This window comes from Capricornis sumatraensis, chromosome 15 (assembly GCF_032405125.1).
Source record: "Capricornis sumatraensis isolate serow.1 chromosome 15, serow.2, whole genome shotgun sequence".
Classification (NCBI taxonomy): domain Eukaryota; kingdom Metazoa; phylum Chordata; class Mammalia; order Artiodactyla; family Bovidae; genus Capricornis; species Capricornis sumatraensis.
In genome coordinates this window covers 61277170-61302616 of record NC_091083.1, presented here as the reverse complement: position 1 = coordinate 61302616, position 25447 = coordinate 61277170, and the positions used below count along the sequence as shown (strand labels likewise).

The following is a 25447-nucleotide window of genomic DNA, read 5'->3' as shown; positions in this document are numbered from 1 at the left end:
ACCCCGCAACCAGGAACACATCCCCCTCTCATCTCATGGCCCAAGTCCCTGAGTGTCCAGAGTTTCAGCAAATCTTTGGCAGGGACATTTCATCTCTTGTCCCCATGCCCCTGCCACTAACACCTTGGAAGTCCCTATCAGCACTAGCTCCGCATGAAGACAGAGATGGAATATACCCTGTGCATGACCTGGAAGGAAGCAGCAGTAGTGCCCTGTGCAAATGCAGAGTGTGGTCTGGAGGAAGGGCCAGGCACAGGGCTGAAGAGGGGCATTGCCCATCTGGGCTCTTCATGCTGGATGCGCGCTCTGTTCTTACCAAACCTGGGCTCGAGGCCCTGTATTTTGCTGATTCTAAATGTACATTATTTCACATGTTAACATCTTTGAAACTGAGTCACAACTTACATTTGATGGATGTCAGACTTAATGGGCAGAGGGAAGTGATGCCCAGAGGGTGCTGGTGGTTTGATCTCTCCCTCTTTTGAGAGCTGAGCAAGAAGCTGGCCCTGCAGGTCAGAGTTTCCTTTGTGAAGAGCAGAACAATCCAGCTGCGAGGCTCTGGAGGCTGTCTGTTTCCAGCGAGGCCTCCAATAGCTGTCAGATGTTCCCTGGTCTCTACCCCTGTCCATGGGAAAAGTATGACAAGGACAGAATCCTTCTGCCCAGGATTTTACTGAGCTATACCCCATCCATCCACGGCGAGCCAAACACACCTCCCAGGTGACACCTAGAGCTCAGAAACCGAGCACACTCAGCTACTTCTCGGCTCAGTCTCTCAGCAGCAAATTAGACTGTATGTGTGTTTATGGCACATGAAATAACAGGGCATCTAACAATCAAAGGCATTTTAGATTTCATCACATACAGTAGTTATAAAATGTTCAGTCGCTCAGTCGTGTCCGACTCTTTGCAACCCCATGGACTGTAGCACTTCAGGCTTCCCTGTCCTTCGTTATCTCCTGGAGCTTGCTCAAACTTGCATCCATTGAGTTGGTGAGGCCATCCAACCCTCTCATCCTCTGTCACACCCATCTCCTCCTGCCCTCAATGTAACAGAGAAGAACAAATCTGACATCATATCCGGTATTTCTTTTACTTTTTCTTTTCTGTTCTGTTGCTTTTGCTACAGGTTAAGAATGTTGCCTAGAGCCTGAAATATATGAGAGTCCATTCCCAAGACTCTGACCTTTAAGGGTACAGCACTTTCCCATTCATATAGAGATTAAAACTTGCAGAACAGAGGACAACATTTGTCTGGGAGGCTTATGGGAATATTGTGACCTGACCTACATGGACAGCCGCAATAACAAAGGATTCTGACGCCAAGTTTCAACAACCAATGACATCCCCTGTCCTTTTAGTATTAAAGAAGCCTGAATTCTAACTGGGCTAAGATGGTTCTTTGGGATATTAGCCTACCATCATCTCAGTCTGCTGGCTTTCCTAATAAAGTTGCTATTCCTTGTCCTAACAACTTGTCTCTTGGTTTACAGGCCTGTCATGCAGAGAACAATAGGAACTTGGACTTGGTAACAGTCAGCTGACCTGGGCTGGGAGTACAGCCACTCTGAGCCTTGGTTTTCTTATCTGCACAATGGGATAACAATATCTACCTTTCAGGATGAATGCAGAAGCTCAGTATAGTATTGTCTGTGCACAATACCAGCATATAGTAAAGTGCCTGATAAACACTGACAACCTCTTATGAAGATAATGTAGCTCTTTTATAACTTTGGAAGCATTGATTAAAATTTGCAGTCACATCTAGAAAAAGTCAGGTTTTTTTTTTTTCCCCAGTCCTTCCCCCAAATTTTCCTGAAACCCCTGTTTCCTGGGAAAGTTCTAAAGAGGGCTAAATATGTAGCCATGGTGATGATGGTGGTGCTAAGTCATGTCTGACTCTTTGCAACCCCATGGGCTGTAGCCCGCCAGGTTCCTCTGTCCATGGGATTTCCCAGGCAGGAATACTGGAGTTGTCATTTCCTCCTCCAGGGGATCTTCCCGACCTAAGAGTAGATTCAGAGTCTCTTGTGTCTTCTGTATTTGCAGGCAGATTCTTTACCACTAGCGCCACCTGGGAAGCCCAATGTGTAGCCATATTATAAGTCAAATGAATTATATAACAAAGCCAGGAGAAATTTGAGATGTTTCCTGTACCCAGCTGGGCAGATACGTGAAAACATAAACATTTCAGGCAGACATTTCAGGAAAGATCCTCAGAGCAGCCTGAAATCTCAGCATCCTGTGAGAGCTCCCCTCTGCAACAGTTCTGTGCAAGAAGCACAAGGATAGGAAAAGACCCTGCAACCTAAGGAAAGGGCCAAAGGCACGTTGGAGCCACCCAAGCTGGGTGGGGAGTGAGCCTAACAGTTTAACCACACAGCTGGAGCCCCCCAACTCACCTGAAGACACCCCTGAACCCAGGCTCCAACAGTCCTCCCCAACAGACCTGTTTGGAAAATGTTCTTTGTATTGGACCCAAATATATGCTTTTCCTATAACACTCATCCAAAATTGTATTGGTTCATCCTTTTTTCCTGAACAAAGGACAGTAAACACATTGTAGGGTGACAAGATCTTAACTGAGAGATAAAGTGGAAATGCCAGTTGAGTTACCAGCAAACAAAGTCACAGATTTATAAATCAGGGACACCTAAGTCGAGTTGAGGCAGAGGGTTGTTTTTAATAGCTTGCTTGTTTTGTTTAGTTACTAAGTCATATCTGACTCTTTTGCGACTCCATGGACCACAGCCTGCCAGGTTCCTCTATCCAGGGGATTTGCCAGGCAAGAATACTGGGGTGGGTTGCCATTTCCTTCTCCAGGGGATCTTTCTGACCCAGGGATCAGACCCGAGTCTCCTGCGTTGGCAGGTGTGTGGGTTCTTTACCACTGAGCCACCAGGGAAGTCAAGAGCCAGCGGGTTATTTTGCTTCAATTTGGTCCCAGTGTCACTGTTGTCTTTGTCACTCCCCTACCCCCTTGGTAGCGGGCTCAGTTCACGGGACCCAGCACCAGCCCCTGGTCAGCATGATGCTCAGAGTCAACTATGACGTCCACTTCCTCCCATCATCTACCGGGCCTCCACGCCCTGTGCAGGGACCATTGCCAGGATTACCTACCTGTACCTTGACCTTTTCTCCAGGAACCAACATGCCTCCCTGCCCATCCAGACGCTAAAGTAGACCTGTAGCTGCAGCCCGTTATTCATCTCATTCTGTCTGCTGGCCATGGTGATCCAGCCAGAGATGGGCAAAAGCCTGTGGCAGTCCAGTTAGAATGCTGAGTCTGGTGCAGGAGCTGCAGGGAAGGGAGCAGCCTCCATCCACTGGGAGCCTGGAGCTTCTGATGAACACTGGCACAAGAGCCTGCCCGAGATAAACCAGCGGGCAGATGTGCAGAGCCCAGAGGGGAGGAGACCAGGTCCTGAGGGCACCACTGTAACTCCTGGATACAGCCTTACCTGAAGCTTCTCAACTCTTCAAATACAGAAACTAAACAATCCCCCTTTTTTACTCATGCAAAAGTCCTGGCTAATACATCCTCCTAATTTCCCCTCTTCCCACCATATCTAACTCTTTCTTCCCACCCCAAATGCCAACTCTCAGGGCTCAGGCCTCATCACCACTTGTCTAGGTATCATTATCAACCTCCCAACTGGCCCCCTGGCCTCCAAGTTGCTATACAGTCCATTCTTCAGGCCAGGGCAACCTGAACAATATAGGGCACAGTATGCTCTTCCCTGGAACAAAACCTAGGACAAAGTCCAAGCTGATTACACGGCATGTGAGTGTCTTGTACTTGTCAGTTGGGCTTTAGGGGTCTCCAGAAGTGGGTTTCTATTTTTCCTTGGAAGCTCCAAGCTCTCTCATCCAAGGGGACCCTCAGGTTCCCCAGTGAGTCTGGGAGATTTCCATATTTCAGAGCCTAGGATCTCCCCTCCACAATGTACAGCATCAGAAGGCCACAAAAAATTCATGAACTCCATCTTTTGTCTCCTCGCCTTTTTTTGTCCTCTCTCTCTTCCTGTCCCCCAGTCACAGAAAAAGAACTGAAGGATGGTGAGGCTGTCTGTAGACGGTGGCCTCCTCAGCTGTGTGCCACTGTAGATGGTGGTCTCCCTGGATCCCCATCCAAATGCTCCCTTTTAAGCCTCTTCAATGATCAGATAGATGGGCAGGAACTGGGAGCCACCGCAGCTGCTATTCTTATTAACCAGCTTTAAAAGCCCTGGCACTCACATAGCCCCTCAGTAGTCACAGTGGTAGCAAATCTCTGAAATGATAGATATTCCCAACTTAGCCTTCTGGATTTCATAGAGCCCCCAAGCCTTCATTTAAAATCCACTTTATATGAAGTTATCTGAACATGAACAATAGTCGCCTCCATGAGATGTCTCCCTAGACACCAGCGTGAAGGATGCAGAGAGAGATCAATGCACAAAATCAACTTGCCTTTTATATCAAATTTGCAAAATCCCAGTGGGTCCTGCCTCCATGTCCATGACAAGAAAGGCCTCTCCTTAACACATTTCTTAGCCTTTCGTGTTGCCGTTTCACGCCCTGGGTGAGACTTCTAACTGCGAATGGCTGGAACAGACTTCACGCAACCAACAAGAGTCTGCTGAGGGCCTACTGTGTGCTGGGCCCCGCCAGTGGCTGGGTCTGGAGGGAGAAATGAGACTTAAGCCCTAACCACCCACACCCGGATCTTAGCACGTGCTGGGTTCTCCACAAATGCCCTGCAGGTGCTCGTGGGGAGGGCCTCCACTCGAGCCTGGGTTGTAGAGGTAAGGGGTGTTGAGGCAGTCTGGGTGTGGGCTGGAAAAGAATTTCCAGACACAAAGCATTTCAGAAGGGAGGGAGTTTATGAAGAACAAAGAGCAGAGATAATGTGGCACTGTGAGCACAGTGGGCCCACCTCCTGACAGACCAGGGAAAGCCGACAGTTTTCATGAGTTAAAAGCCAATTTTTAGCCTCAAGACATAAAAAACTCCTGCTGGAAGGTTAGTGTTAGCTGGTTCGTTGGGGCGCTATAGGGTGTTCACTGGAGTGGGCCTCTTTGCTTAACTGGGAGTCAGGAAGCTTGTTAGTGACTATCAGTGGGCTTTTGGCAAGGTTACAAAGGGGCTCAGTCAGCTTCAGAGGTGGACTTGGTTTTCAGCTCCACTTCTGTGGCCTTCAGGCAGGGTCTTGCACTTGCGGCCTGGGGCAGGACTCAACAAGGGGTAGGGAGTGGTGGGGGGCAGACGCAGAAATGTGCAATGCTATTGGTTTCCTATATAGGCGTTAAGATTGTCCAGACTATAACATGGGACATGACATATTCCTGAAGATTATCCATCTAAGAGGCCTGAACAGGTGTTCCAGGTAATCTCTCTTCTTGCATTTGCCACACTGACGATGAAGGGCACCTAGATCTTGGCTTTCTGTCTTCACAGCTGTGTGACATGGACAAGTGACCTAACTTCTCTGATCCTGTGTCTGCTTCTGCAAAATAACAATGAGCATCATTCCTACAGGAAGCCCTGTGTGTTTAGCTGGACAGAGCTACCCAAAGGCACTCAGGACCTTTGTTGGAATAAGGTCCAAACTCCCCACCCCAAGTCTGAGCCACCAGGGAAACCCCAAAGTGAAAATGTTAGTCACTCAGTCATGTCCAACTTTGTGACCCTATGGACTGTAGCCTGCCTGTAATCTGTCCATGGGATTCTCCAGGCAAGAATACTGGAGTGGGTAGCCATTCCCTTTTCCAGGGGATCTTCCTGACCCAGGGATCAAACCCAGGTCTCCTGCACCACAGGCAGATTCTTTACTATCTGAACCACCAGGCAAGCCTAGCACATAGAAAGGACTCTAGATATTTGTTGGTTGAATGATGAATGAGTGGTCATTCAAAGTCATCTGGCCTTAAGCTTCAACCATTGGAGGAGGGGAGAAATTTGCCCGGAGCCACCTGGTGGGTAAATGCCTATGTTTGTAATCTTAGGGAATAGACCCTGGAAACCAGCTCCCTCCTCAGCTCCTTGCCCAGTGATCCATTTTCCCATTAAAAGCCTCTGTCTGGGGACTTCCCTGGTGGTCTAGTGGCTAAGACTCCAAGCTACCAAGGCAGGGCCCCAGCTTAGATCCCTGGCCAGGGAACTAGATCCTGCATGCTGCAACTAAGACCTGGTGAAGCCAAATAACAATTTTTTTAAAAGAATGAAATTGTTAAGTAAAACAAACAAAGAAACCCCGTTTGACCCTCTGTCAACAGAACACAGGGTAGCAGGTCCTCTGTGGGAGCTGAGCCCTCTGTGTGCCCCGTCCAGCTCCATAAAATACCTCTGGGATAATAGATAATTACTGTACTTACAGTGCCATTCAAGTTCAGTTTTGTGACTTGAAGCTATGCCTAAACCCTTCAGAGGTGACACCCCTGTCCTCGGAGCATATGCATCTTCAAGCTGTATTCTTGCCAAGCCCTTCATTGCAGGTGCACAGATGCCTTCTCTTTCCAATCCTAAGAGCCACCAGAAGAAGGTGGGGGTCCAGGCACCTACCACCCTAAATGACCCAGATCCTCCAGCCACGTTCACACCTGGAAATCAAAAGTTTCCTTTCTTTACATCCAAATTCACTTTCCTTTTCACACAGGGCTTGCGCTTTTCTCACATCATAAGAGCTGTGACAAGAGAGGCAGGGGAGAAAGAGCAGGACGCATGGAACCCTCGCCTGCTGTGGGGTCTCTAATTGGAGCAATAATTGATAATTAAGCTGGATGGCGAACAGGCTCTGGAGGGAGGCTTCTAGGGTGTTGCGGGGGTGGCAAGGGGGACTCAGCTTTTTTCTTCCATCACAAGGCACAGAGAATGACAATAATTGCTACCTTAGGTGTGTGGAGTGTAGACTATTTGTGAAGGAAGACAAGAGTTCTTTCTGCTGGGACTAAAGAGAGCATAATGGGTGTGTGAAGGCGAGAACTTTCAAGATCCTTAAGCTGAAGCTCCAGTAAGCCATCAAGTACATTCCGTGCAAATTGGCACCTTCAGTTCAAGCCTCCGCGTCTTTGTTGTACAGTCGAGATAATAATCAGCCGTGCTGAGAAAAACGGCACACTGGCTGGCAGGGACCGCTCCCTGCACAAAGCCTTTTTTGGTTTAAAAAAAAAAAAATCATACAATAAAAAAGAAAACTGTTTAAGCTTAAAACCCTAAAAGAAGCAGTTGGCTCCAGTTGTTGGGATGTTTTATAAAGCAACAGCAAGATGAAAAAAATAAAAAATCAGAAATCAACCATCCTGAAATGCTGAGAGAGGGCCAAAATATTGATATACAGGAACGTGGCAAAGCCTCTGCAAGCTATAAACAGTCTCCATTTCCCACATCTAATCAACAAATATGGCCTTTTTATCTCTCAGCTCTCCCTTCAAAATCTGTGCTGCAAAACACATTTTCCAATAAAATAAAAGCAATAGGTGAATAAATTATGTCTGTCAGAGGTCCATGAATCTTTTGTTTCAAATATCCTGAGGAGGAGATTTCAACCCCTTGAACCAGGAGAGAAGGTGGATGTGTATAAAACAAAGAAACACAGGCCACCAGAAGTAAAAAATAAATAGAATTTCATATATGCACATGTATTTGTTTGAGTGTGGTAGGTACACTGGTGAAGAAACTCACCAAGGGTAGGGTGGTCATATAAGATATGGATGCCCAGCTATATTTAATAAATACATAGTGTCTTAGTATATAGTATAGTATAGGTGTGCTCCATGAAATTATGCTGTGTTGTGTATTTCCACATGCAACCCTACCAATAGAAGGCTCTGGTGAGAATGGGCAAGACTGGCAAACTCTTATTCATCCTTCAAAACCCCACTCACTCATCACCTCCTCTGTACTTTCCTGCCTCATCTGGGGTGCTCTCCTCTTACTGGTATTTCATCTATCAGGCTTCATTCTCATGTGGCTGCATTCACATCTGTGTGCTTACTTAGTAAAACTGGAAGACACTGTGCTTGTTTTCTCATTTCTGCACCTGGCCACATTTCCAGGGAGCCCACCAGCTGCACTGGCCTCCTCAGTGGTTTTCAAACACCCTGGGCTTGTTCTGCCTCAGGACCTTTGTCTTGCACCTCTGTCCTCCATGGAAAGGGTAAAGTGGTCTTCTGACCCCTTTGCATGGGGGCCCCCCTCCCCAGTTCTGTGCTCAGTCATCCTTTCCTCGGACAGGCCTTTCCTGACCACCCACTTAGAATAGGCCCTTCCCTGGACCTGTCACCTCAAGCCCCCTTCCCTGATTTAACTTTCTTGGCAACACACATCTCTGTCCAGGGTGACAGTACATTTGTTGATCCGCCTTCACTTGCTTCATTGTGTGTCTTCCCTCCAGACAAGTCAGCCCCAGGAGGGCAATGACTTTGGCAGCCTTGTTCCTTCCTGGATCCCCAGGCACGTGGATGCGCCCAGCAAACATTTGAAGAACGAATGAACCCTTGGTGTCTGGCATACAGACATTCAGCAAACAAAGTTATTCTTAATTAATCATTGTAACAAAATCCTCTTAGAAGCTTCCCAAGTGAGTAGCAGACTTTGTCCCCTATACAACAGATCCTCTTCTCTTCCTAGTATCCACCATTCACAGTTCTTCTCAGGACACCTTCTCTCCCATCGTAGGAATGGCGACCTCAGAGACAAGACCAGGCAGGAAACTCCAGGCCCACCTTCATCCCTGTCCACCTGCAGCAATCCAGCCTGTCGGGCCGGCTTGCTCAGCTGTGGCCATGGGGTGCTAACCATCAGGCTGATGAATACCCACAGCTCTGATTCCAGCCCCTGCCTGGCCCCCTCAGTACTTTAGTTGAAGCAGCAGTAGGGACCACCCAATTCTGGGCCTCCACCCAGCATTTCCAGCAGCGGAGAGGAGCATCACACAGCTGACTGTGGGGAATATCATCAAGAGGGGAAGATAGATCATCCAAACACTGTGATAAACGCTCAAATCTGTGAATACCCCAGGAGGTTAGGGTTAGGAAGGGAGGGAGACTTATCTGCCAGGGAGAATCCCCGATCTCCAGTGAGGAGATGAAAGCACTCACAGGCTCTCAGTCATCCGGAGATGATCTATAGGTCAGCGAAGCTTGCTGCCTCCTTCTTTCAGCACCGCTAGGCTCTGGACACCTGTGTACCCTGCAGCTGCTCAAGCAGAGGAACCTTCCCTTGCCCTAAGAAGTGGATGCATGTTCTGTTGTTTTAGACACATTTTCAGTCCCAGGCCAATGACAACATGGTGGGATGGAAGCTAGGGCAGGGAGGTCAATAGGTCAGTCAACAAACACCCCATGAGCATCCCAGTGATGAGGGATTAGTGTTGATGGGCATGAAAGAGAGATTGGAGTGTGGGGTCGGAAGGCAGTATTATCTTTGAGCTGCATTTGGAGATAATTATAAAGAATGGATGCCAAAGAAATGCATGTATAGCCACATGCGTGTATAGCCAAAAGCCACGTGAGCTGAAATTCACAGAAGCATTTTCATGGAGGCCCCAAAGATTGGCCCCAGTGCCGTCCGCATGGAAGTGACCGCACCCTGGGTACCCGTGGCAATACGGATGAACCTCTCAAACATAACACTGGAACAAGGAAGCCAGAGAAAAACGACACCGGGAAGCTAAGGGAAGTCGACAAAAGAGGTGGGCTGGGGTGACCTATTTCGTAATCTAGGCGGTGGTTACAGGAGTCTCTATGACAGAATCCATTAAGCTCCGTACGCTTAGGCTTGGTACGCCTGGCGAGTATACTTGCGTGACAGGTCTAAAAGGAGGAGGGGGTGTAAGGTCGTGAGGTTTCCCCAAGGTTTTCTGCAGAGGAGGAGGGTTGTGACAGCCCCGGACAAAGCTGGTGGGCAGGGAGGCGCGCGAAGACCATGACTGTGGACCGAGGTTGTCAGTAGGAGCCCTGACGCCTGGAGAGGAGAGCCCGGCTGCCCCAGTCTCCCCAGGTGCGGCCCTGGCTCCGCCTCCGCGTCCCTCGTTGCTCAGCAACCGGTCTCCCAGGAGACTTGAGACGCTGAGCCCGAGGCCTGAGCGCGCAGGGGCGTGCCAAGACCCTAGGCCGCATGGCGCAGAAACCGATCAGCACGGGTGCGGCCGAGCGCATGAACCTCGTGGCCCAGGATGAGATCTGGTAACGCCGGGGACTCAGTAACCCAGTGGGCCGTTCCCACCCAAAGTGTGCACACTTGGCAGCCTCAGTTTTCCCACCTAGTCCTGGAAGTGGTCGACTTTTGGGCGCTAGGAGCGTGTGCTGGAGGTGGTGGGGATGCCTTGCGGAAAGGGGACATTGACGAAAGAGCCTTTCTCTTTCTCTTCTCTTTGGCGCACCGTAAAGGCCTGAAACATTTTGCATCTGGCTCTACAGCCCTCTGCAAAGCTTTGCTTGTTGAGAGCTGACGGTTGAGTGCTTATTTTTAAGATTTACCCAATGTTTTTAAAAATCGTAATATTTGTTCTGGAACTCTCTTGCTTTTTCCATGATCCAGCGGATGTTGGCAATTTGATCTCTGGTTCCTCTGCCTTTTCTAAAACCAGCTTGAACGTCTGGAAGATCACCGTTCACATATTGCTGAAGCCTGGCTTGGAGAATTTTGAGCATTACTAGCATGTGAAATGAGTGCAATTGTGCAGTAGTTTGAGCATTCTTTGGCATTTGCCTTTCTTTGGGATTGGAATGAAAACTGACCTTTTCCAGTCCTGTGGCCACTGCTGAGTTTTCCAAATTTGCTGCCATATTGAGTGCAGCACTTTCAAATTGCCAACATCCTCTGGATCATGGAAAAAGCAAGAGAGTTCCAGAAAAACATCTATTTCTGCTTTATTGACTATGCCAAAGCCTTTGACTGTGTGGATCACAATAAACGGGAAAATTCTGAAAGAGATGGGCATACCAGACCACCTGACCTGCCTCTTGAAAAACCTGTATGCAGGTCAGGAAGCAACAGTTAGAACTGGACATGGAACAACAGACTGGTTCCAAATAGGAAAAGGAGTATGTCAAGGCTGTATATTGTCATCCTGCTTATTTAACTTATATGCAGAATACATCATGAGAAACACTGGGCTAGAGGAAGCACAAGCTGGAATCAAGATTGCCGGGAGAAATATCAATAACCTCAGATATGCAGATGACACCATCCTTATGGCAGAAAGTGAAGAAGAACGAAAGAGCCTCTTGATGAAAGTGAAAGAGGAAAGTGAAAAAGTTGGCTTAAAGCTCAACACTCAGAAAACTAAGATCATGGCATCCGGTCCCATCACTTCATGGGAAATAGATGGGGAAACAGTGGAAACAGTGACTGACTTTATTTTTCTGGGCTCCAAAATGGCTATTGCAGCATGAAATTAAAAGACGCTTACTCCTTGGAAGGAAAGTTATGACCAACCTAGACAGCATATTAAAAAGCAGAGACATTACTTTGCCAACAAATGTCCGTCTAGTCAAGGCTATGGTTTTTCCTGTGGTCATGTATGGATACGAGAGTTGGACTGTGAAGAAAGCTGAGCGCTGAAGAATTGATGCTTTTGAACTGTGGTGTTGGAGAAGACTCTTGAGAGTCCCTTGGACTGCAAGGAGATCCAACCAGTCCATCCTAAAGCAGACCAGTCCTGGGTGTGTATTGGGAGGACTGATGCTGAGGCTGAAACTCCAATACTTTGGGCACCTCATGCGAAGAGTTGACTCATTGGAAAAGACCCTGATGCTGGGAGGGATTGAGGGCAGGAGGAGAAGGAGATGACAGAGGATGAGATGGCTGGATGGCATCACCAACTCGATGCACATGAGTTTGAGTGAACTCCAGGAGTTGGTGATGGACAGGGAGGCCTGGCGTGCTGTGATTCATGGGGTTGCAAAGAGTCGGACACAACTGAGAGACTGAACTGAACTGAGTGTTCAGTTCGAAAGAGAGCACTTTACATTTACTCTTGCTTATCCTGGTTTCTTAACAAGAAGTTTTAAAGAATTAAATCCATTTTCCAAAAGACTCATATTCAGTAAACATCTATAATGGATGTTTCTATTTGCCTTTCTGTCCCATTGCTAGGTAATATCCCATCTCTTAGAAGTTTTAACCAATATGGAAAGTTACTAATTTAGATACAAGTAAGTAAATGCAGTGTTAGTCACTCAGTAGTATCCGACTCTTTGCAACCCCATGAACTGTAATCTGCCAGGCTGCTCTGTCCACGGAATTCTCCAGGCAAGAATACTTGACTGGGTAGTCATTTCCCTTTACCAGGGGATATTTAGCAACAACAAACCATCATGCTAACCTCTTAAACTTCAGTTATCTATTTTCATCTCTTAAGACTTTTACCATTTCCTTGAAAATTCTATAATAGTCACTTCATATTTTTCTTTAAATTAGCTTTGTTTGACCTAATGAACTTCTTTTTATAGAAAACTTTCTTCTTCTTTTTTTAAATATAAATTTATTTATTTTAATTGGAGGCTAATTACTTTACAATATTATATTGGTTTTGCCATACATCAATATGAATCCATCACAGGTGTACACGTGTTCTCCATCCTGAACCCCCCTCCCACCTCCCTCCCCGTACCATCCCTCTGGGTCATCCCAGTGCACTAGCCCCAAGCATCCTGTATCATGCATCAAACCTGGACTGGCAATTCATTTCATATATGATATTATACATGTTTCAATGCCATTCTCCCAAATCATCCCACCCTCTTCCTCTCCCACAGAGTCCAAAAGACTGTTCTATACATCTATGTCTCTTTTGCTGTCTCACATACAGGGTTATCATTACCATCTTTCTAAATACCATATATATATATGTGTTAGTATACTGTATTGGTGTTTTTCTTTCTGGCTTACTTCACTCCATATAATAGGCTCCAGTTTCATCCACCTCATTAGAACTGATTCAAATGTATTCTTTTTAATGGCTGAGTAATACTCCATTGTGTATATGTACCACAGCTTTCTTAGCCATTCATCTGCTGATGGACATCTAGGTTGCTTCGGGGTACACGTGTCTCTTTCAATTCTGGTGTCCTCGGTGTGTATGCCCAGTAGTGGGATTGCTGGGTCATAAGACAGTTCTATTTCCAGTTTTTTATAGAAAACTTTATATCACTCTTGAAAATGGAAAGCCAGTATTATTTGCAATAAATACATGCTATTATTATTTTTTTAATCTTTATTTTTATCCAAGTACCCACAGGAGGAATATTATACTACCATAGCAGGGTCTGTTTCCTCTGCTTAGAATGCCTTTTCCTCTCTTCCCCCACCAAACAAACTCTTACTATCCTTCAAGACCCAAATCAGAGGGCCCCTCCTTGGTGAACAAAGCCAGTTAAACCTTTAGACTGTTCTGTCCCATGTCACAGTGGCTATCGAGCACTGGATAGGTAACTATTCCAAATTGGAATGAGCTATAAATATAAAACACTAGATTTCAAAAACTTCATGCCCCTGAAAATTGACACCAGAATTAAATTTATCTGTTTGTTTTTGCTTTTTTAAAAAAATGTGGCTCTAGAACACTTTAAGTACATATATGGCTCATATTTTTGTCTCATGTTACACTTTCTTTGGAAATAAAGACTCAGCTTTAGGTGCTCACTGATTCCTAAAATGTCGATGTTCACTCTTGCCATCTCCTGTTTGACCACTTCTGATTTACCTTGATTCATGGACCTAACATTCCAGGTTCCTATGCAATATTGTTTTTTACAGCATCAGACTTTACTTCCATCACCAGTCACATCCATAAGTGGGCGTTGTTTTTGTTTTGGCTCCGTCTCTTCATTCTTTCTGGAGTTATTTCTCCACTCTTCTCCAGTAGCATATTGGGCACCTACTGACCTGGAGAGTTCATCTTTCAGTGTCCTATCTTTTTGCCTTTTCATACTGTTCATGGGGTTCTCAAGAATACTGAAGTGGTTTGCCATTCCCTTCTCCAGTGGACCACATTTTGTCAGAACTCTCCACCATGACCCATCCGTCTTGGATGTCTCTACATGGCATGGCTCATAGTTTTATTGAGTTAGACAAAGCTGTGGTCCACGTGATCAGTTTGGTTAGTTTTCTGTGATTGTGGTTTTCATTCTGTCTTCCCTCTAAGGGATAAGGATTAGAGGCTTATGGAAGTTTCCTGATGGGAGAGACTGACTGTACGAAAACTGGGTCTTGTTCTGATGGGCAGGGTCATGCTCCTCCAAAAGAGATGTCCTTTTCATTATAGCGGACTGAAATGCAGAAATAGGAAATCAAGAGATACCTGGAGTAACAGGCAAATTTAGCTTTGGAGTACAAAATGAAGCAGGGCAAAGGCTAACAGAGTTTTTGCTAAGAGAATTCACTGGTCATAGCAAACACCCTCTTCCAACAACACAAGAGCAGACTCTACACATGGACATCACTAGATGGTCAATACCAAAATCAGATAGATTATATTCTTTGCAGCCAAAGGAGAAGCTCTATACAGTCAGCAAAAACAAGATCCAGAACAGACTGTGGCTCAGATCATGAACTCCTTATTGCCAAATTCTGGCTTAAATTGAAGAAAGTAGGGAAAACCACTAGATCATTCAGGTATGAAAAGAAAGTGAAAGTGAAGTCGCTCAGTCGTGTCCAACACTTTGTGACCCCATGGACACCAGGCTTCTCCATCCATGGGATTTTCTGTCAAGAGTACTGGAGTGGGTTGCCATTTCCTTCTCCACAGAATCTTCCCAACCCAGGGATCGAACCCAGGTGTCCTGCATTATAGACAGATGCTTTACCATGACCTAAATCAAATCCCTTATGATTATACAGTGGAAGTGACAACTAGATTCAAGGGATTGTATCTGATAGACAGAGTACCTGAAAAACTGTGGACAGAGGTTCGTGACATTGTACAGGAGGCAGTGATAAGACCATCTCCAAGAAAAAGAAATGCAGAAAGGCAAAATGGTTGTCTGAGGAGGCCTTACAAACAGCTGAGGAAAGAAGAGAAGTGAAAGGCAAAGGAGAAAAGGAAAGATAAACCCATTTGAATGCAGAGTTCCAAAGAACAGCAGGAAAGATAAGAAAGCCTTCCTCAGTGATCTATGCAAAGAAATAAAGAAAAGCAATAGAATGGGAAAGACTAGAGATCTCTTGAAGATAATCAGAGATACCAAGGGAACATTTCACGCAAAGATGGGCACAATAAAGGACGGAAATGGTATGGACCTAACAGAAGCAGAAGATATTAAGAAGAGGTGGCAAGAATACACAGAAGAACTGTACAAAAAAGATCTTCATCACCCAGATAGCCATGATGCTGTGATCACTCACCTAGAGCCAGACATCCTAGAATGCAAAGTCAAGTGGGCCTTGGGAAGCATCACTACGAACAAAGCTAGTGGAGAGGATAGAATTCCAGTTGAGCTATTTCCAATCCTGAAAGATGATGCTGTGAAAGTGCTGCACTCAATATGCCAGCAATTTTGGAAAACTCAGCTGTGGCCATAAGACTGGAAAAGGTCAGTTTTCATTCCAATACCAAAGAAAGGCAGTGCCAAAGAATGTTCAAACTACCGAACAATTGTACTCATCTCATACGTTAGCAAAGTAATGCTCAAAATTCTCCAGGATTCAACAGTACAAGAACCATGAACTTTCAAATTTTCAAGCTGGATTTAGAAAAGGCAGAGGATCCAGAGATCAAATTGCCAACATCCGTTGGATCATTGAAAAAGGAAGAGAGTTCCTGAAAAATATCTACTTTTGTTTTATTGACTATGCAAAAGCCTTTGACGGTGTGGATCACAACAAACTGTGGAAAATTCTGAAAGAGATGGGAATACCAGACCACCTGACCTGCCTCCTGAGAAATCTGTATGCAGGTCAAGAAGCAACAATTAGAATTCGACATGGAACGACAGACTGGTTCCAAATTGGGAAAGGAGTATGCCAAGGCTATATATTGTCACCCTGCTTATTTAACTTATATGCAGAGTACATCATGCGAAATGCTGGGCCGGATGAAGCACAAGCTGGAAGCAAGATCGCTGGGAGAAATATCAATAACCTCAGATATTCAGATGACACCACCCTTATGGCGGAAAGCGAAGAACTAAAGAGCCTCTTGATGAAAGTGAAAGAGGAGGGTGAAAAAGTTGGCTTAAAACTCAACTTTCACAAAACTAAGATCATGGCATCCAGTCCCATCACTTCATGGGAAATAGATGGGGAAACAGTGGAAACAGTGAGATGAGACTTTATTTGGGGGGGGGCTCCAAAATCACTGCAGATGGTGACTGCAGCCATGAAATTAAAAGACGCTTGCTCCTTGGAAGAAAAGCTATGGCCAACCTAGACAGCATATTGAAAAACAGAGACATTACTTTGCCAACAAAGGTCCATCTAGTCAAAGCTATGGTTTTTCCAGTAGTCATGTATGATTGTGAGAGTCGGACCATAGAGAAAGCTGAGCACTGAATAACTGATGCTTTTGAACTGTGGTGTTGGAAAAGACTCTTGAGAGTCCCTTGGACTGCAAGGAGATCAAACCAGTCAATCCTAAAGGAAATCAGTCCTGAATATTCCTTGGAAGGACTGATGCTGAAGCTGAAACTCCAATACTTTGGCCACTGATGGGAAGAACTGACTCATTGGGAAAGACCCTGATACTGGGAAAGATTGAAGGTTGGGGGAGAAGGGGATGACAGAGGATGAGATGCTTGGACGGCATCACTAACTCGATGGACATGAGTTTGAGCAAGCTCTGGGTGTTGGTGATGGACAGGGAAGCCTGGTGTGCTGCAGTCCATGGAGTTGCAAAGAGTCGGACACGACTGAGTGGTTTAACTGATTTAGGTGCTCAGCCCCCGGGGAAATCGCTTGGGCCTCAGAAACTGTTGAGACATTAGAGGGGGCTTGGGGTGCAGACACCAGCTCCAAAATAGGAAAGAAAACTTGAAAATCAAAATGAATAAATGTCTAATCAGGTTTTTTTTTTGCAAAAGACACACCTGCACTTCAACTGAAACTCACTTCAGCTCGTGAATAGTTATGTATAAATTATATTACGTGTGCAGCAAAAGCAGGGCCAGGATTAGGGTGGAACAAATGAGGGGCCTGGGGTGTAGTGTTTAAGGAGGGCTCCATGTCAAGGTCATGCAGGTTCTGGCTCTGCCCTTGCAGGAACTGGGAATGGATGCCTTCTTAAATTTTGCACCCTGGTGCCTCACGCTGCCCTGGTCCTTGCTCTGAAAACAAAGGAACTTTACTTGTACCTCCATCATGATTTAACACCCCCCCATTACTGTAGGTCCAAGGGCCCCTAAAATAAGGGATCCAGTATCGAGATGACCCCTAGGGCAGAGGCAGCCCCAGTCTTGTCTGGTCCTTGATGTACCATCCAACCAGCATCTGTGGTTCTAAGACACGTGTCTCCCTTTCATGAGTGACAATCCCCCAGCGACAGGGCCTCCCACTCTCTCCCTGTCTTGGAATCATCACTCAGTCCAGGTGCATCAGTGAAGGTCAAATTCTCCCCAGGGCACCTGTTAGGGTTTGCTATGTCAACCCTTTTCAAATGTTGTACATCACTTAAGAACTTTTTTTTTCCCCCCAGGAAATATCGCCTGAAGGCTGAAAACGAAGCACGGCAAAACTGGGCCCAGAACTGGGGATTTTTATCAACACCCTTCAAGGAGGTAAATGTAAAGTTGATGACCCTGGAAGTTATAGACTCAAGAATAAATGGTTATGAAGTGTTCAATTCAAAGGAATAAATTTATCCAGCATGTTATAGATGAAGATGGCTGACACCTGAAAGTTCCTTTGATTTACTAATTTATTGAGCTTTTACTACATGCCAGGCACATTCTAGGTGCTTCATCAGAACCAGCTCATTGAGTTCATAAGACAACCCCTGTGCAGAGAAGGATGCTATTTGAGGCCCATTTTACACATGAGGAATTTGAGCTCAAAAAAGGACAAATTCACACAGCTAAGAAAGGCACCAAAGGGAGATGCTGGTCTGGTTGATTCCAGGGCTACTCAGCCTTGGACTTGCCATCTGTAAAATGGGTTGATAGTCTTCACTTCCTCTTTGAGTGACTGTGAGGTTCAGAGGGAAAGACAGGAGAGACCAAGTGAGCATCTGCAGGATTATTAGGAAAATAACTCTTGGTATTTCCTACACCAGAAATGAGGGAAAGGACCAGAGATAATAAATAGGGAGTTTTGGGGACATCAGCCAGAGGCACCATCATCACCCTGCTGAGGGCTCGCGGGAAAGACAGACTCAGCTGCATTTTCTTATCATTCAAGAGAGTCTGGAAATTCAGATGCTTTAATGAAAATGTCTGAGTCTAGAATAGTGGCTCCATTTATAAAACACCATATAAAGACCCACATATGTGTGGGCTTATGTGGGCTTCACCAGGATGGTGGCCAGCGGTTTGCAACCTTCCATGAGATCCCTAGGACACAACATGAGGAAACCACATTTCTCTAGAGGGAGGCAGAATCACTCAAGGGCAGCAAAATTCAAAACGTACTTGATTCTAGACAGTATAAACCCCCTTTGTAATTCACCCTGTCCCACTGGCTCTGAAATTATGCCATTCTTAATGAGCTTTCTTAATACTTGGAGAGTTACACAATTTGAAATTTTATGCATAAAATGAGTCTGTATTAATATGATATGCATAAAAGAATCTGTATTAATAGTCTTCATGTGTAATTAAATCAGGATTTTGAAGAGTTCAAAATTGCTTTAAAAATTAAAAGTGGGGGCGTTGGGGGCTGTCCTCGTAGTTTAAGAGGTTGGTCCTGAGCCTTGCTGGCAGGTTTTTAGTTTGAGTCCATAACCTGTAACATGTTCTCACATCAAGGGCGGGGCAGTAAATGGGCAGCCTGTGGGAGCCTGGGCCTGAGCTGGGCTGCCCGTACGTCCCCACTCTGCCCCTTTCTAACACTGACCTGAGTCCCGCCTTTGTCACCTGTGAAGAGTCTTGTTCTGGGGGGACGGCGAAAGGAAGCTCCTGAGGTCTCAACCTGTGGGGCCCTGCCTCTGGGGATTGTTTCAGCTGATCAAGTGTGAAGAAGAACCAGCCACCCCAAAGCCCAAAATCAAGCTTCCTGAGCGGTTCCGCATCCAGCCAGTGACCCCAGTGGAGAACTACATCAAGGTTTGCAAAGTCTTTTTAAGTACTTGTTTTCCTAAGTAAGAAATCTCCACCCCACCAGAAAGGGTGTTGCTTCAGGTGGGCCAAGCCTTGGGCACAGCAGTGCCCAGGCCACAGGGACATGGGTTTCCAGTCCTTCCTAAGCCCACACATGGGAGACACAGCAGGTTATTGGTCCCTATATGTGCAGGACCTTGGAGTCCAGAGGAAGGAACTGGGATCTGAGCCTGATTTGCAGAGGGAAGCAGGGCCACCGAATATTGAGAATTGCCTTCTTAAAATGTCACTCTTGTTCCTGAGTGAGTGACCAGGTCATCCAGAGGGGAGAAGACATAGACGGTATTCCCACCAAAGACCAGTCAGATGTGGACAAGAGATAGATGCCTCTAGAAGTTACTGAGCTCTGTATATCCCTGGTCGTCTCTCATGGGAAAAGTGAAAGTGTTAGTGGCTTAATCGTGTCTGACTCTTTGCGACCCCATGAACTGTAGCCCACCAAGCTCCTCTGTGCATAAGATTCTCCAGTCAAGAATACTGGAGTGGGTACCCATTTCCTCCTTCAGGGGATCTTCCCAACCCAGGGATCGAACCCAGGTCTCCTGCCTTGCAGACAGATTCTTTATGGTCTGAGCCACCAGGAAAGCCCTTCTCATGCCTTCTCTGTCACTCTAATCCTGGGTTCTGCTCTCCATCCGGCTATGGAGCAGGCACTTCCGTGTCCCGATGTGGGGAAGGGGGATGAAAACTCAGGATGAAGGAGGCCAGGGATGGGTGAGTTCGATTCTGGGTTTTATTTCTCTGACACCCTCAGGGTCAGATGGGATGGCCAGCTTGTTTGAGTTAGGTGCTCAGTGGGTACGACCTATTAGCTGAATGAATGAAAGAATGCATTCCACTGAGATATTGAGAGGGTTCCTCTGCTGATTATACAGCAAGAGAGACTTGCCGATTTTTCTAGAAATGCAGCAAAATATAAATCATAAATTAAAATATCCATATATATACACTGACCCATGGTTAACATTTTGGGGAGTTCTTCCATATGCCTTCTGCACCTCCACGTACACCAATAAATGCTAGCTCATCTTCTTTTATTATTGCCCTTTAGTTGCTCCCCATACTGAGTGCTTTACATGGTTATTTTATTTCCACAACATCCCTGGAGAATGGATATAATTGCCATCAAACCCATTTTGCAGATGAGGAAACCGAAGCTGACAAAGACTGAACAACTTTTCCAAGGTCAAGTGTGTCTGATTTCAGAGCCCTGCTCTTAAGTGCTATCCTCAGCTACTCCTTCAACACACACACACACACACACACACACACACACATACACACAAACTCATACATACATGCATATATACATATTTTAAAATAAAATTCTGCAGACTGCTTTGTAATCTTTTTTCATTCAACAATATATCCTATTTATCTTTCCATGCAGTTACCCATAGCATTCTGAATCATTAATATGTTAATGACTGCATTTTTCTTAATTGTACAGATCGACCATAATTTATATAACCCTTCCCTTAACCCTGGACGGGCTTCCCTGGTGGCTCAGCTGGTAACGAATCTGCCTGCAATGCAGGAGACCCAATTTCAATCCCTGGGTCAGGAAGATCCCCTGGAGAAGGAAATGGCTATCCACTCCAGTAATCTTGCCTGGGAAATCCCATTGACAGAAGAGCCTGGTGGCTCTAGTTCAAGGGGTCACAAAGAGTCGGACACAACTGAGCAGCTAATATACACAACTTATACCATATTTTACACATTGTATACATCGTTTTTCTCTTAGCAGTTTATCTTCCAAGTCATCCCATCTCAGAACACACAGCTGCCTCCATCTTTTACATTGTTGCATAGTTTTCCATGGGGTGGAGGGGCTGTGACTGAATGGGTCTTCAGGGGATGGGCATGTGGGCTGTGTCCAGGCATCTGCTGTGACACACAGGGCTGCAGTCAGTCTCCCACAATAATCTTGGTACGTGCACATGCAGGTATTAGGATGTCTTAGGATAAATGCTGAGGGGTGGATTGTCAGGTTAAAGCATGTTTGTGTTTTCCTTTTTCATAGATAGCGGTAATGTTGCCCTTCACAGATTTTCCCTCTAGACCCATGTCGACAGTGGTGTCTTCATCTCTTTGCCAATCTGATGGGTGAAGTGTGAGCTCCCGGGGTGGATTCTGACTGCATTTCTCTTACAAGCTGGACTTGAAAGCCAGTCTGTGTGCCTGACAGCCAGTTTGGACTAGCATTGTGGAGAACTTGCTGGCTGGAGCAAACTGGCCCCACCAGCATCTGTTCATGACCCTCCCTGCGTGGGGCCTCTCAGGAGATTAATGTTAATAGTTCATCAAGAACATATGTTAAGGGGCTTCATCCACCAGTGGCAGCTGGCCCACCAGGACTGTCCCCTCTCGCCACCACCTCATTCAAAGATCCTTTGAGCTAAGCATGAACTCATAACCCCAAGCATATTAAACCTCTCCATCTCAGTTCTTCTGCTTGAACAAACATTCCTTGCTGCTGTCTTGGTTCAAATCCCCCCATAAGAGCAGAACAGAAGGTTATTTCAAATAGAAAGGCAAACCTCACATAAGCATTCACCCTCATTTTCCAAAAATTTTTCAAATTTCAAGGAATTGACAAATGAAATTGTGTTTTTTCATTTCAGATAGAATCCCATTTCCTTTTTGGTTTTTAATTAGAATCAATTTTTTTCACTTCTGTGGTATCTATGGTTTGGTGTGTGTGTCAGTCAATGTGTGTGTGTGTTTATACACATATCATAAAGCCTTCTAATCATACCTGGAAGGTCTATAACTGCCAGGCTACCATCTGACAATATTGCCATATATTTTATAAAGGGCACTGTAAACTGTGGCTTCCCTGGTGCCTCAGCGGTAGTGAACCTGCCTGCCAATGCAGGAGACACAGGAGATACAGGTTTGATCCCTGGGTCAGGAATCTCCGCTGGAGAAGGAAATGGCAACCCACTCCAGTATTCTTGCCTCGAGAATCCTATGGACAGAGGATGGCGGGTTATAGTCCATGGGGTCGCAAAGAGTCAGACACAACTTAGCAACTAAACAACAACTATGGACTATAATATTCTATATATCTGCACCTTGCTTTTGTTTCTCTTTTTTGCTCTTTTAGTTATTTTACTGGAGGTCATGAATTAAATATGTTAAACATTATGAGATAAAAAGACATGTTTGATGATCAATCATTACTTTCAGGGAACATGTGATCTCTGAGTCCAGCGAGTTGGTGCGTACTTACATTCAGGGAAGCTTTCTTAGGGACACTGGCTCTTCCTTCTGTCTTTTCTGATTTTTTTTCTTCATTTTATTGAGCTATAATTGACATACATTACTGAGTAAGTAGAAAATACACAGCATCAGAAGTTGACTTACATACATCATGAAATGATTATCACACTAGGATTAGTGAAGATCCATCATCTCATACAGATACAAAATTTAAGAACTAGAAAAACATTCCTCCTTGTGATGAGAATTCTTAGGATTTATTCTCTTAATCGTAACTGTTTCTGTATATAACATAGAGCAGCATTTATTATGTTTATCGTGTTGTACATTACATCCCTAGTATTTTTTATCTTATAACTCGAAGCTTGTACCTTTTGACCACCTTCATCCTGTCCCCCACCTCTCCAGCCTTTCCTCTGGTAACCTCAAAACTGATCTCTTTTCCTATGAGTTTGTTTTAGAAGGTAATTGACCTACAACACTGTTAGTTTCTGTTATACAGCATAGTGAATCAGTGTTTCTAAACATTTCAAAATGATCACAAGTCTAGTTATGATCTGTCACCATACAAAGATATTACATAATTACCGACTATATTCCCCACACTGTACGTTTCCTACCGTGACTCATTTATTTTGTAGCTGGAAGTCTGTACCTCTTAATCTCCACCTATTTCTCTCCTCCTCCACCTCCCCTCTGGCAACTACCTGTGTGTTCTCTGTTTCTGTGGTTCTGTTTCTGTTGTTCCTTTGTTTTTTAAGAATCCATATGTAAGTGAAATCATGCAGTATTTGTCTTTCTCTGTCTGACTTATTTCACTGCTAAGAATTTTTCTAGGGCCACCTATGTTGTCACCAGTGGGAAGATTTCATTCATTTTATTGCTGAGTAATATCCCGTTGTGTGTACAGACCACATCTTTATTAATTCATCTATTGATGGGCATTTAGACTGCTTCCTTATCTTGGCTATTGTAAATAATGGTTCAGTTAACATTTATTGTTGTTTAGTCGTTAAGTCGTGTCCAAGTCTTTGTGACCCCATGAACTGCAGCACAGTAGCTCCTCTGTCCTCCACTGTATCCCAGAGTTTACTCAAACTCATGTCTATTGAGTTGGTGATGCCATCCAACCATCTCATCCTCTGTCATCCCCTTCTCCTCCTGCTCTCAATCTTTCCCAGCATCAGGGTCTTTTCCAATGAATCGGCTCTTCGCATCAGGCGGCCAAAGGATTGGAGCTTCAGCTTCAGCATCAGTCCTTCCAATGAATATTCAAGGTTGATCTCCTTCAGAATGGACTGGTTGGATCTCCTTGCAGTCCAAGGGACTCTCAAGAGTCTTCTCCAACATCACAGTTCAAAAGCATCAACACTTTGGCGCTCAGCCTTCTTTAACATGTTCAGTTAACATAGAATTGCATATATCTTTTTGAATTAGTGCTTTCATTTACTTTAGATAAATATCCAGGAGTGGAGTTGTTAGATCTATTTTTACTTTTCTAACAAACTGTTTTCCACAGTAACTGCACCAGTTTACATCCCACCAACAATGCACGAGTGTTCCCTTTCCTCCACATCATTGCCAACACGTTACTTGTTGTCTTTTTATGATGGCCACTCTGACAGGTATGATGTTTAGTGACACTGAACATTTTCATGTGACTATTAACTACCTGTATATCTTCCTTGGGAAAATGTCTACTCGGGTGCTCTGCCTACCTTTCAATCAAGTTGTTTGTTTCTGTGATGCTGAGTTATATGAGTTCTTTGTACATTTGGATATTAACCCTTAATTGGATACGTATGCAAATATCTTCCCCCATTCAGTAGGCGGCCTTTTTGTCCTATTGATAGTTTCCATTTAGTTTGATGTAGTACCCACTTGGTTATGTTTCCTTTCCCTTAGGAGACATATCCAAAAAATTATTGCTAAGACCAACATCAAAAAGTGTGTTGCCAAGGTTTTCTTCTAGAAGTTTTATGATTGCAGATCTTAGCTTTAAGCTTTAACCCATTTGAGTTCATTTCTGTGCATGATGTGAGAAGTGGACCAGTTTGCTTCTTTCACATGTTGTTGTTTCGCCACCAAGTCATGTCCGACTCTTGTGACCCTATGGACTATAGCCCACCTGGCTCCTCTGTCCATGGGATTACCCAGGCAAGAATACTGAAGTGTGGGTTGCCATTTCCTCCTCCAGGGGATCTTCCCCACCCAAGGATCAAACCTGAGTCTCCTGTGTCTTCTCCATTGCAGGCAGATTCTTTACCCATTGAGCCATCGAGTACCTGTCCAGTTTTCCCAACACCATGTATCCCAGAGGATGTCTTCTCCCCATTATATATCCTGCCTCCTTTCAGGTGGATTAAGGGCCCATAGAAGTGCAAGTTCATTTCTGGGCTCTCTATTCTATTCCATTGACCGATGTGTCTGTTGGTGGCCTGTACCAGGGTTCTTTCTGTCTTTTCCACACCAGGTCTCGCACGCCGATCCTGATGCCTCTGGAGCCACACCTCCTGTGGCTGTGGCCCAAGGCAACTCACCCTCTGTCTTTCTATTCCAGGTGCTGCCCTCCCCACCAGTCCCAAAGACAACGCAGGGCTTCATTGGCTGGCGGTCCGGGGTGCCGGGCCTAAACAAGTGTCTGGAGCACGACGATGAGATCAGAAGCTGCAAAGGGGCGTATGCCAAGGAGCTAAACTGGCCGAAACAAGGCATGCACTGAGTCCAGATGGAAACCCTGGCCCCTGGGGCAAGGAAGGGCAGACCGCCAGCCCCAGTGCCCGTGCCCAGGAAAGGACAAGCTCCAGGCCTCCCCCTGAGAATGGAGGTTCCCCCCAACACGCGTTCATGGGATGTTGTTGAAAAGAACACAAAACAGCCTTTAGACGTTTTCATCAGTTCTTCCTTTCTGGAACATTCTTGTAATGCATTCATTCCTGGCTAATGCAATGAATAAGGCAAAATAGACTCTGAATAGTTTTTCAAACCTT

At 45.3% G+C, this 25447-nt stretch overlaps 1 protein-coding gene across 1 annotated transcript; it reads left to right on the top strand.

Moving 5' to 3' along the window:
- The first annotated feature begins 10098 nt into the window (after positions 1 to 10098).
- Positions 10099 to 25179, top strand: CIMIP1 (ciliary microtubule inner protein 1). The gene is made up of 4 exons (XM_068986675.1): positions 10099 to 10166; positions 17615 to 17696; positions 19077 to 19178; positions 25018 to 25179. The coding sequence occupies exons 1-4, from the start codon at positions 10099 to 10101 to the stop codon at positions 25177 to 25179; spliced, it is 414 nt and encodes a 137-aa protein (XP_068842776.1).
- The last annotated feature ends 268 nt before the right edge of the window (positions 25180 to 25447 follow it).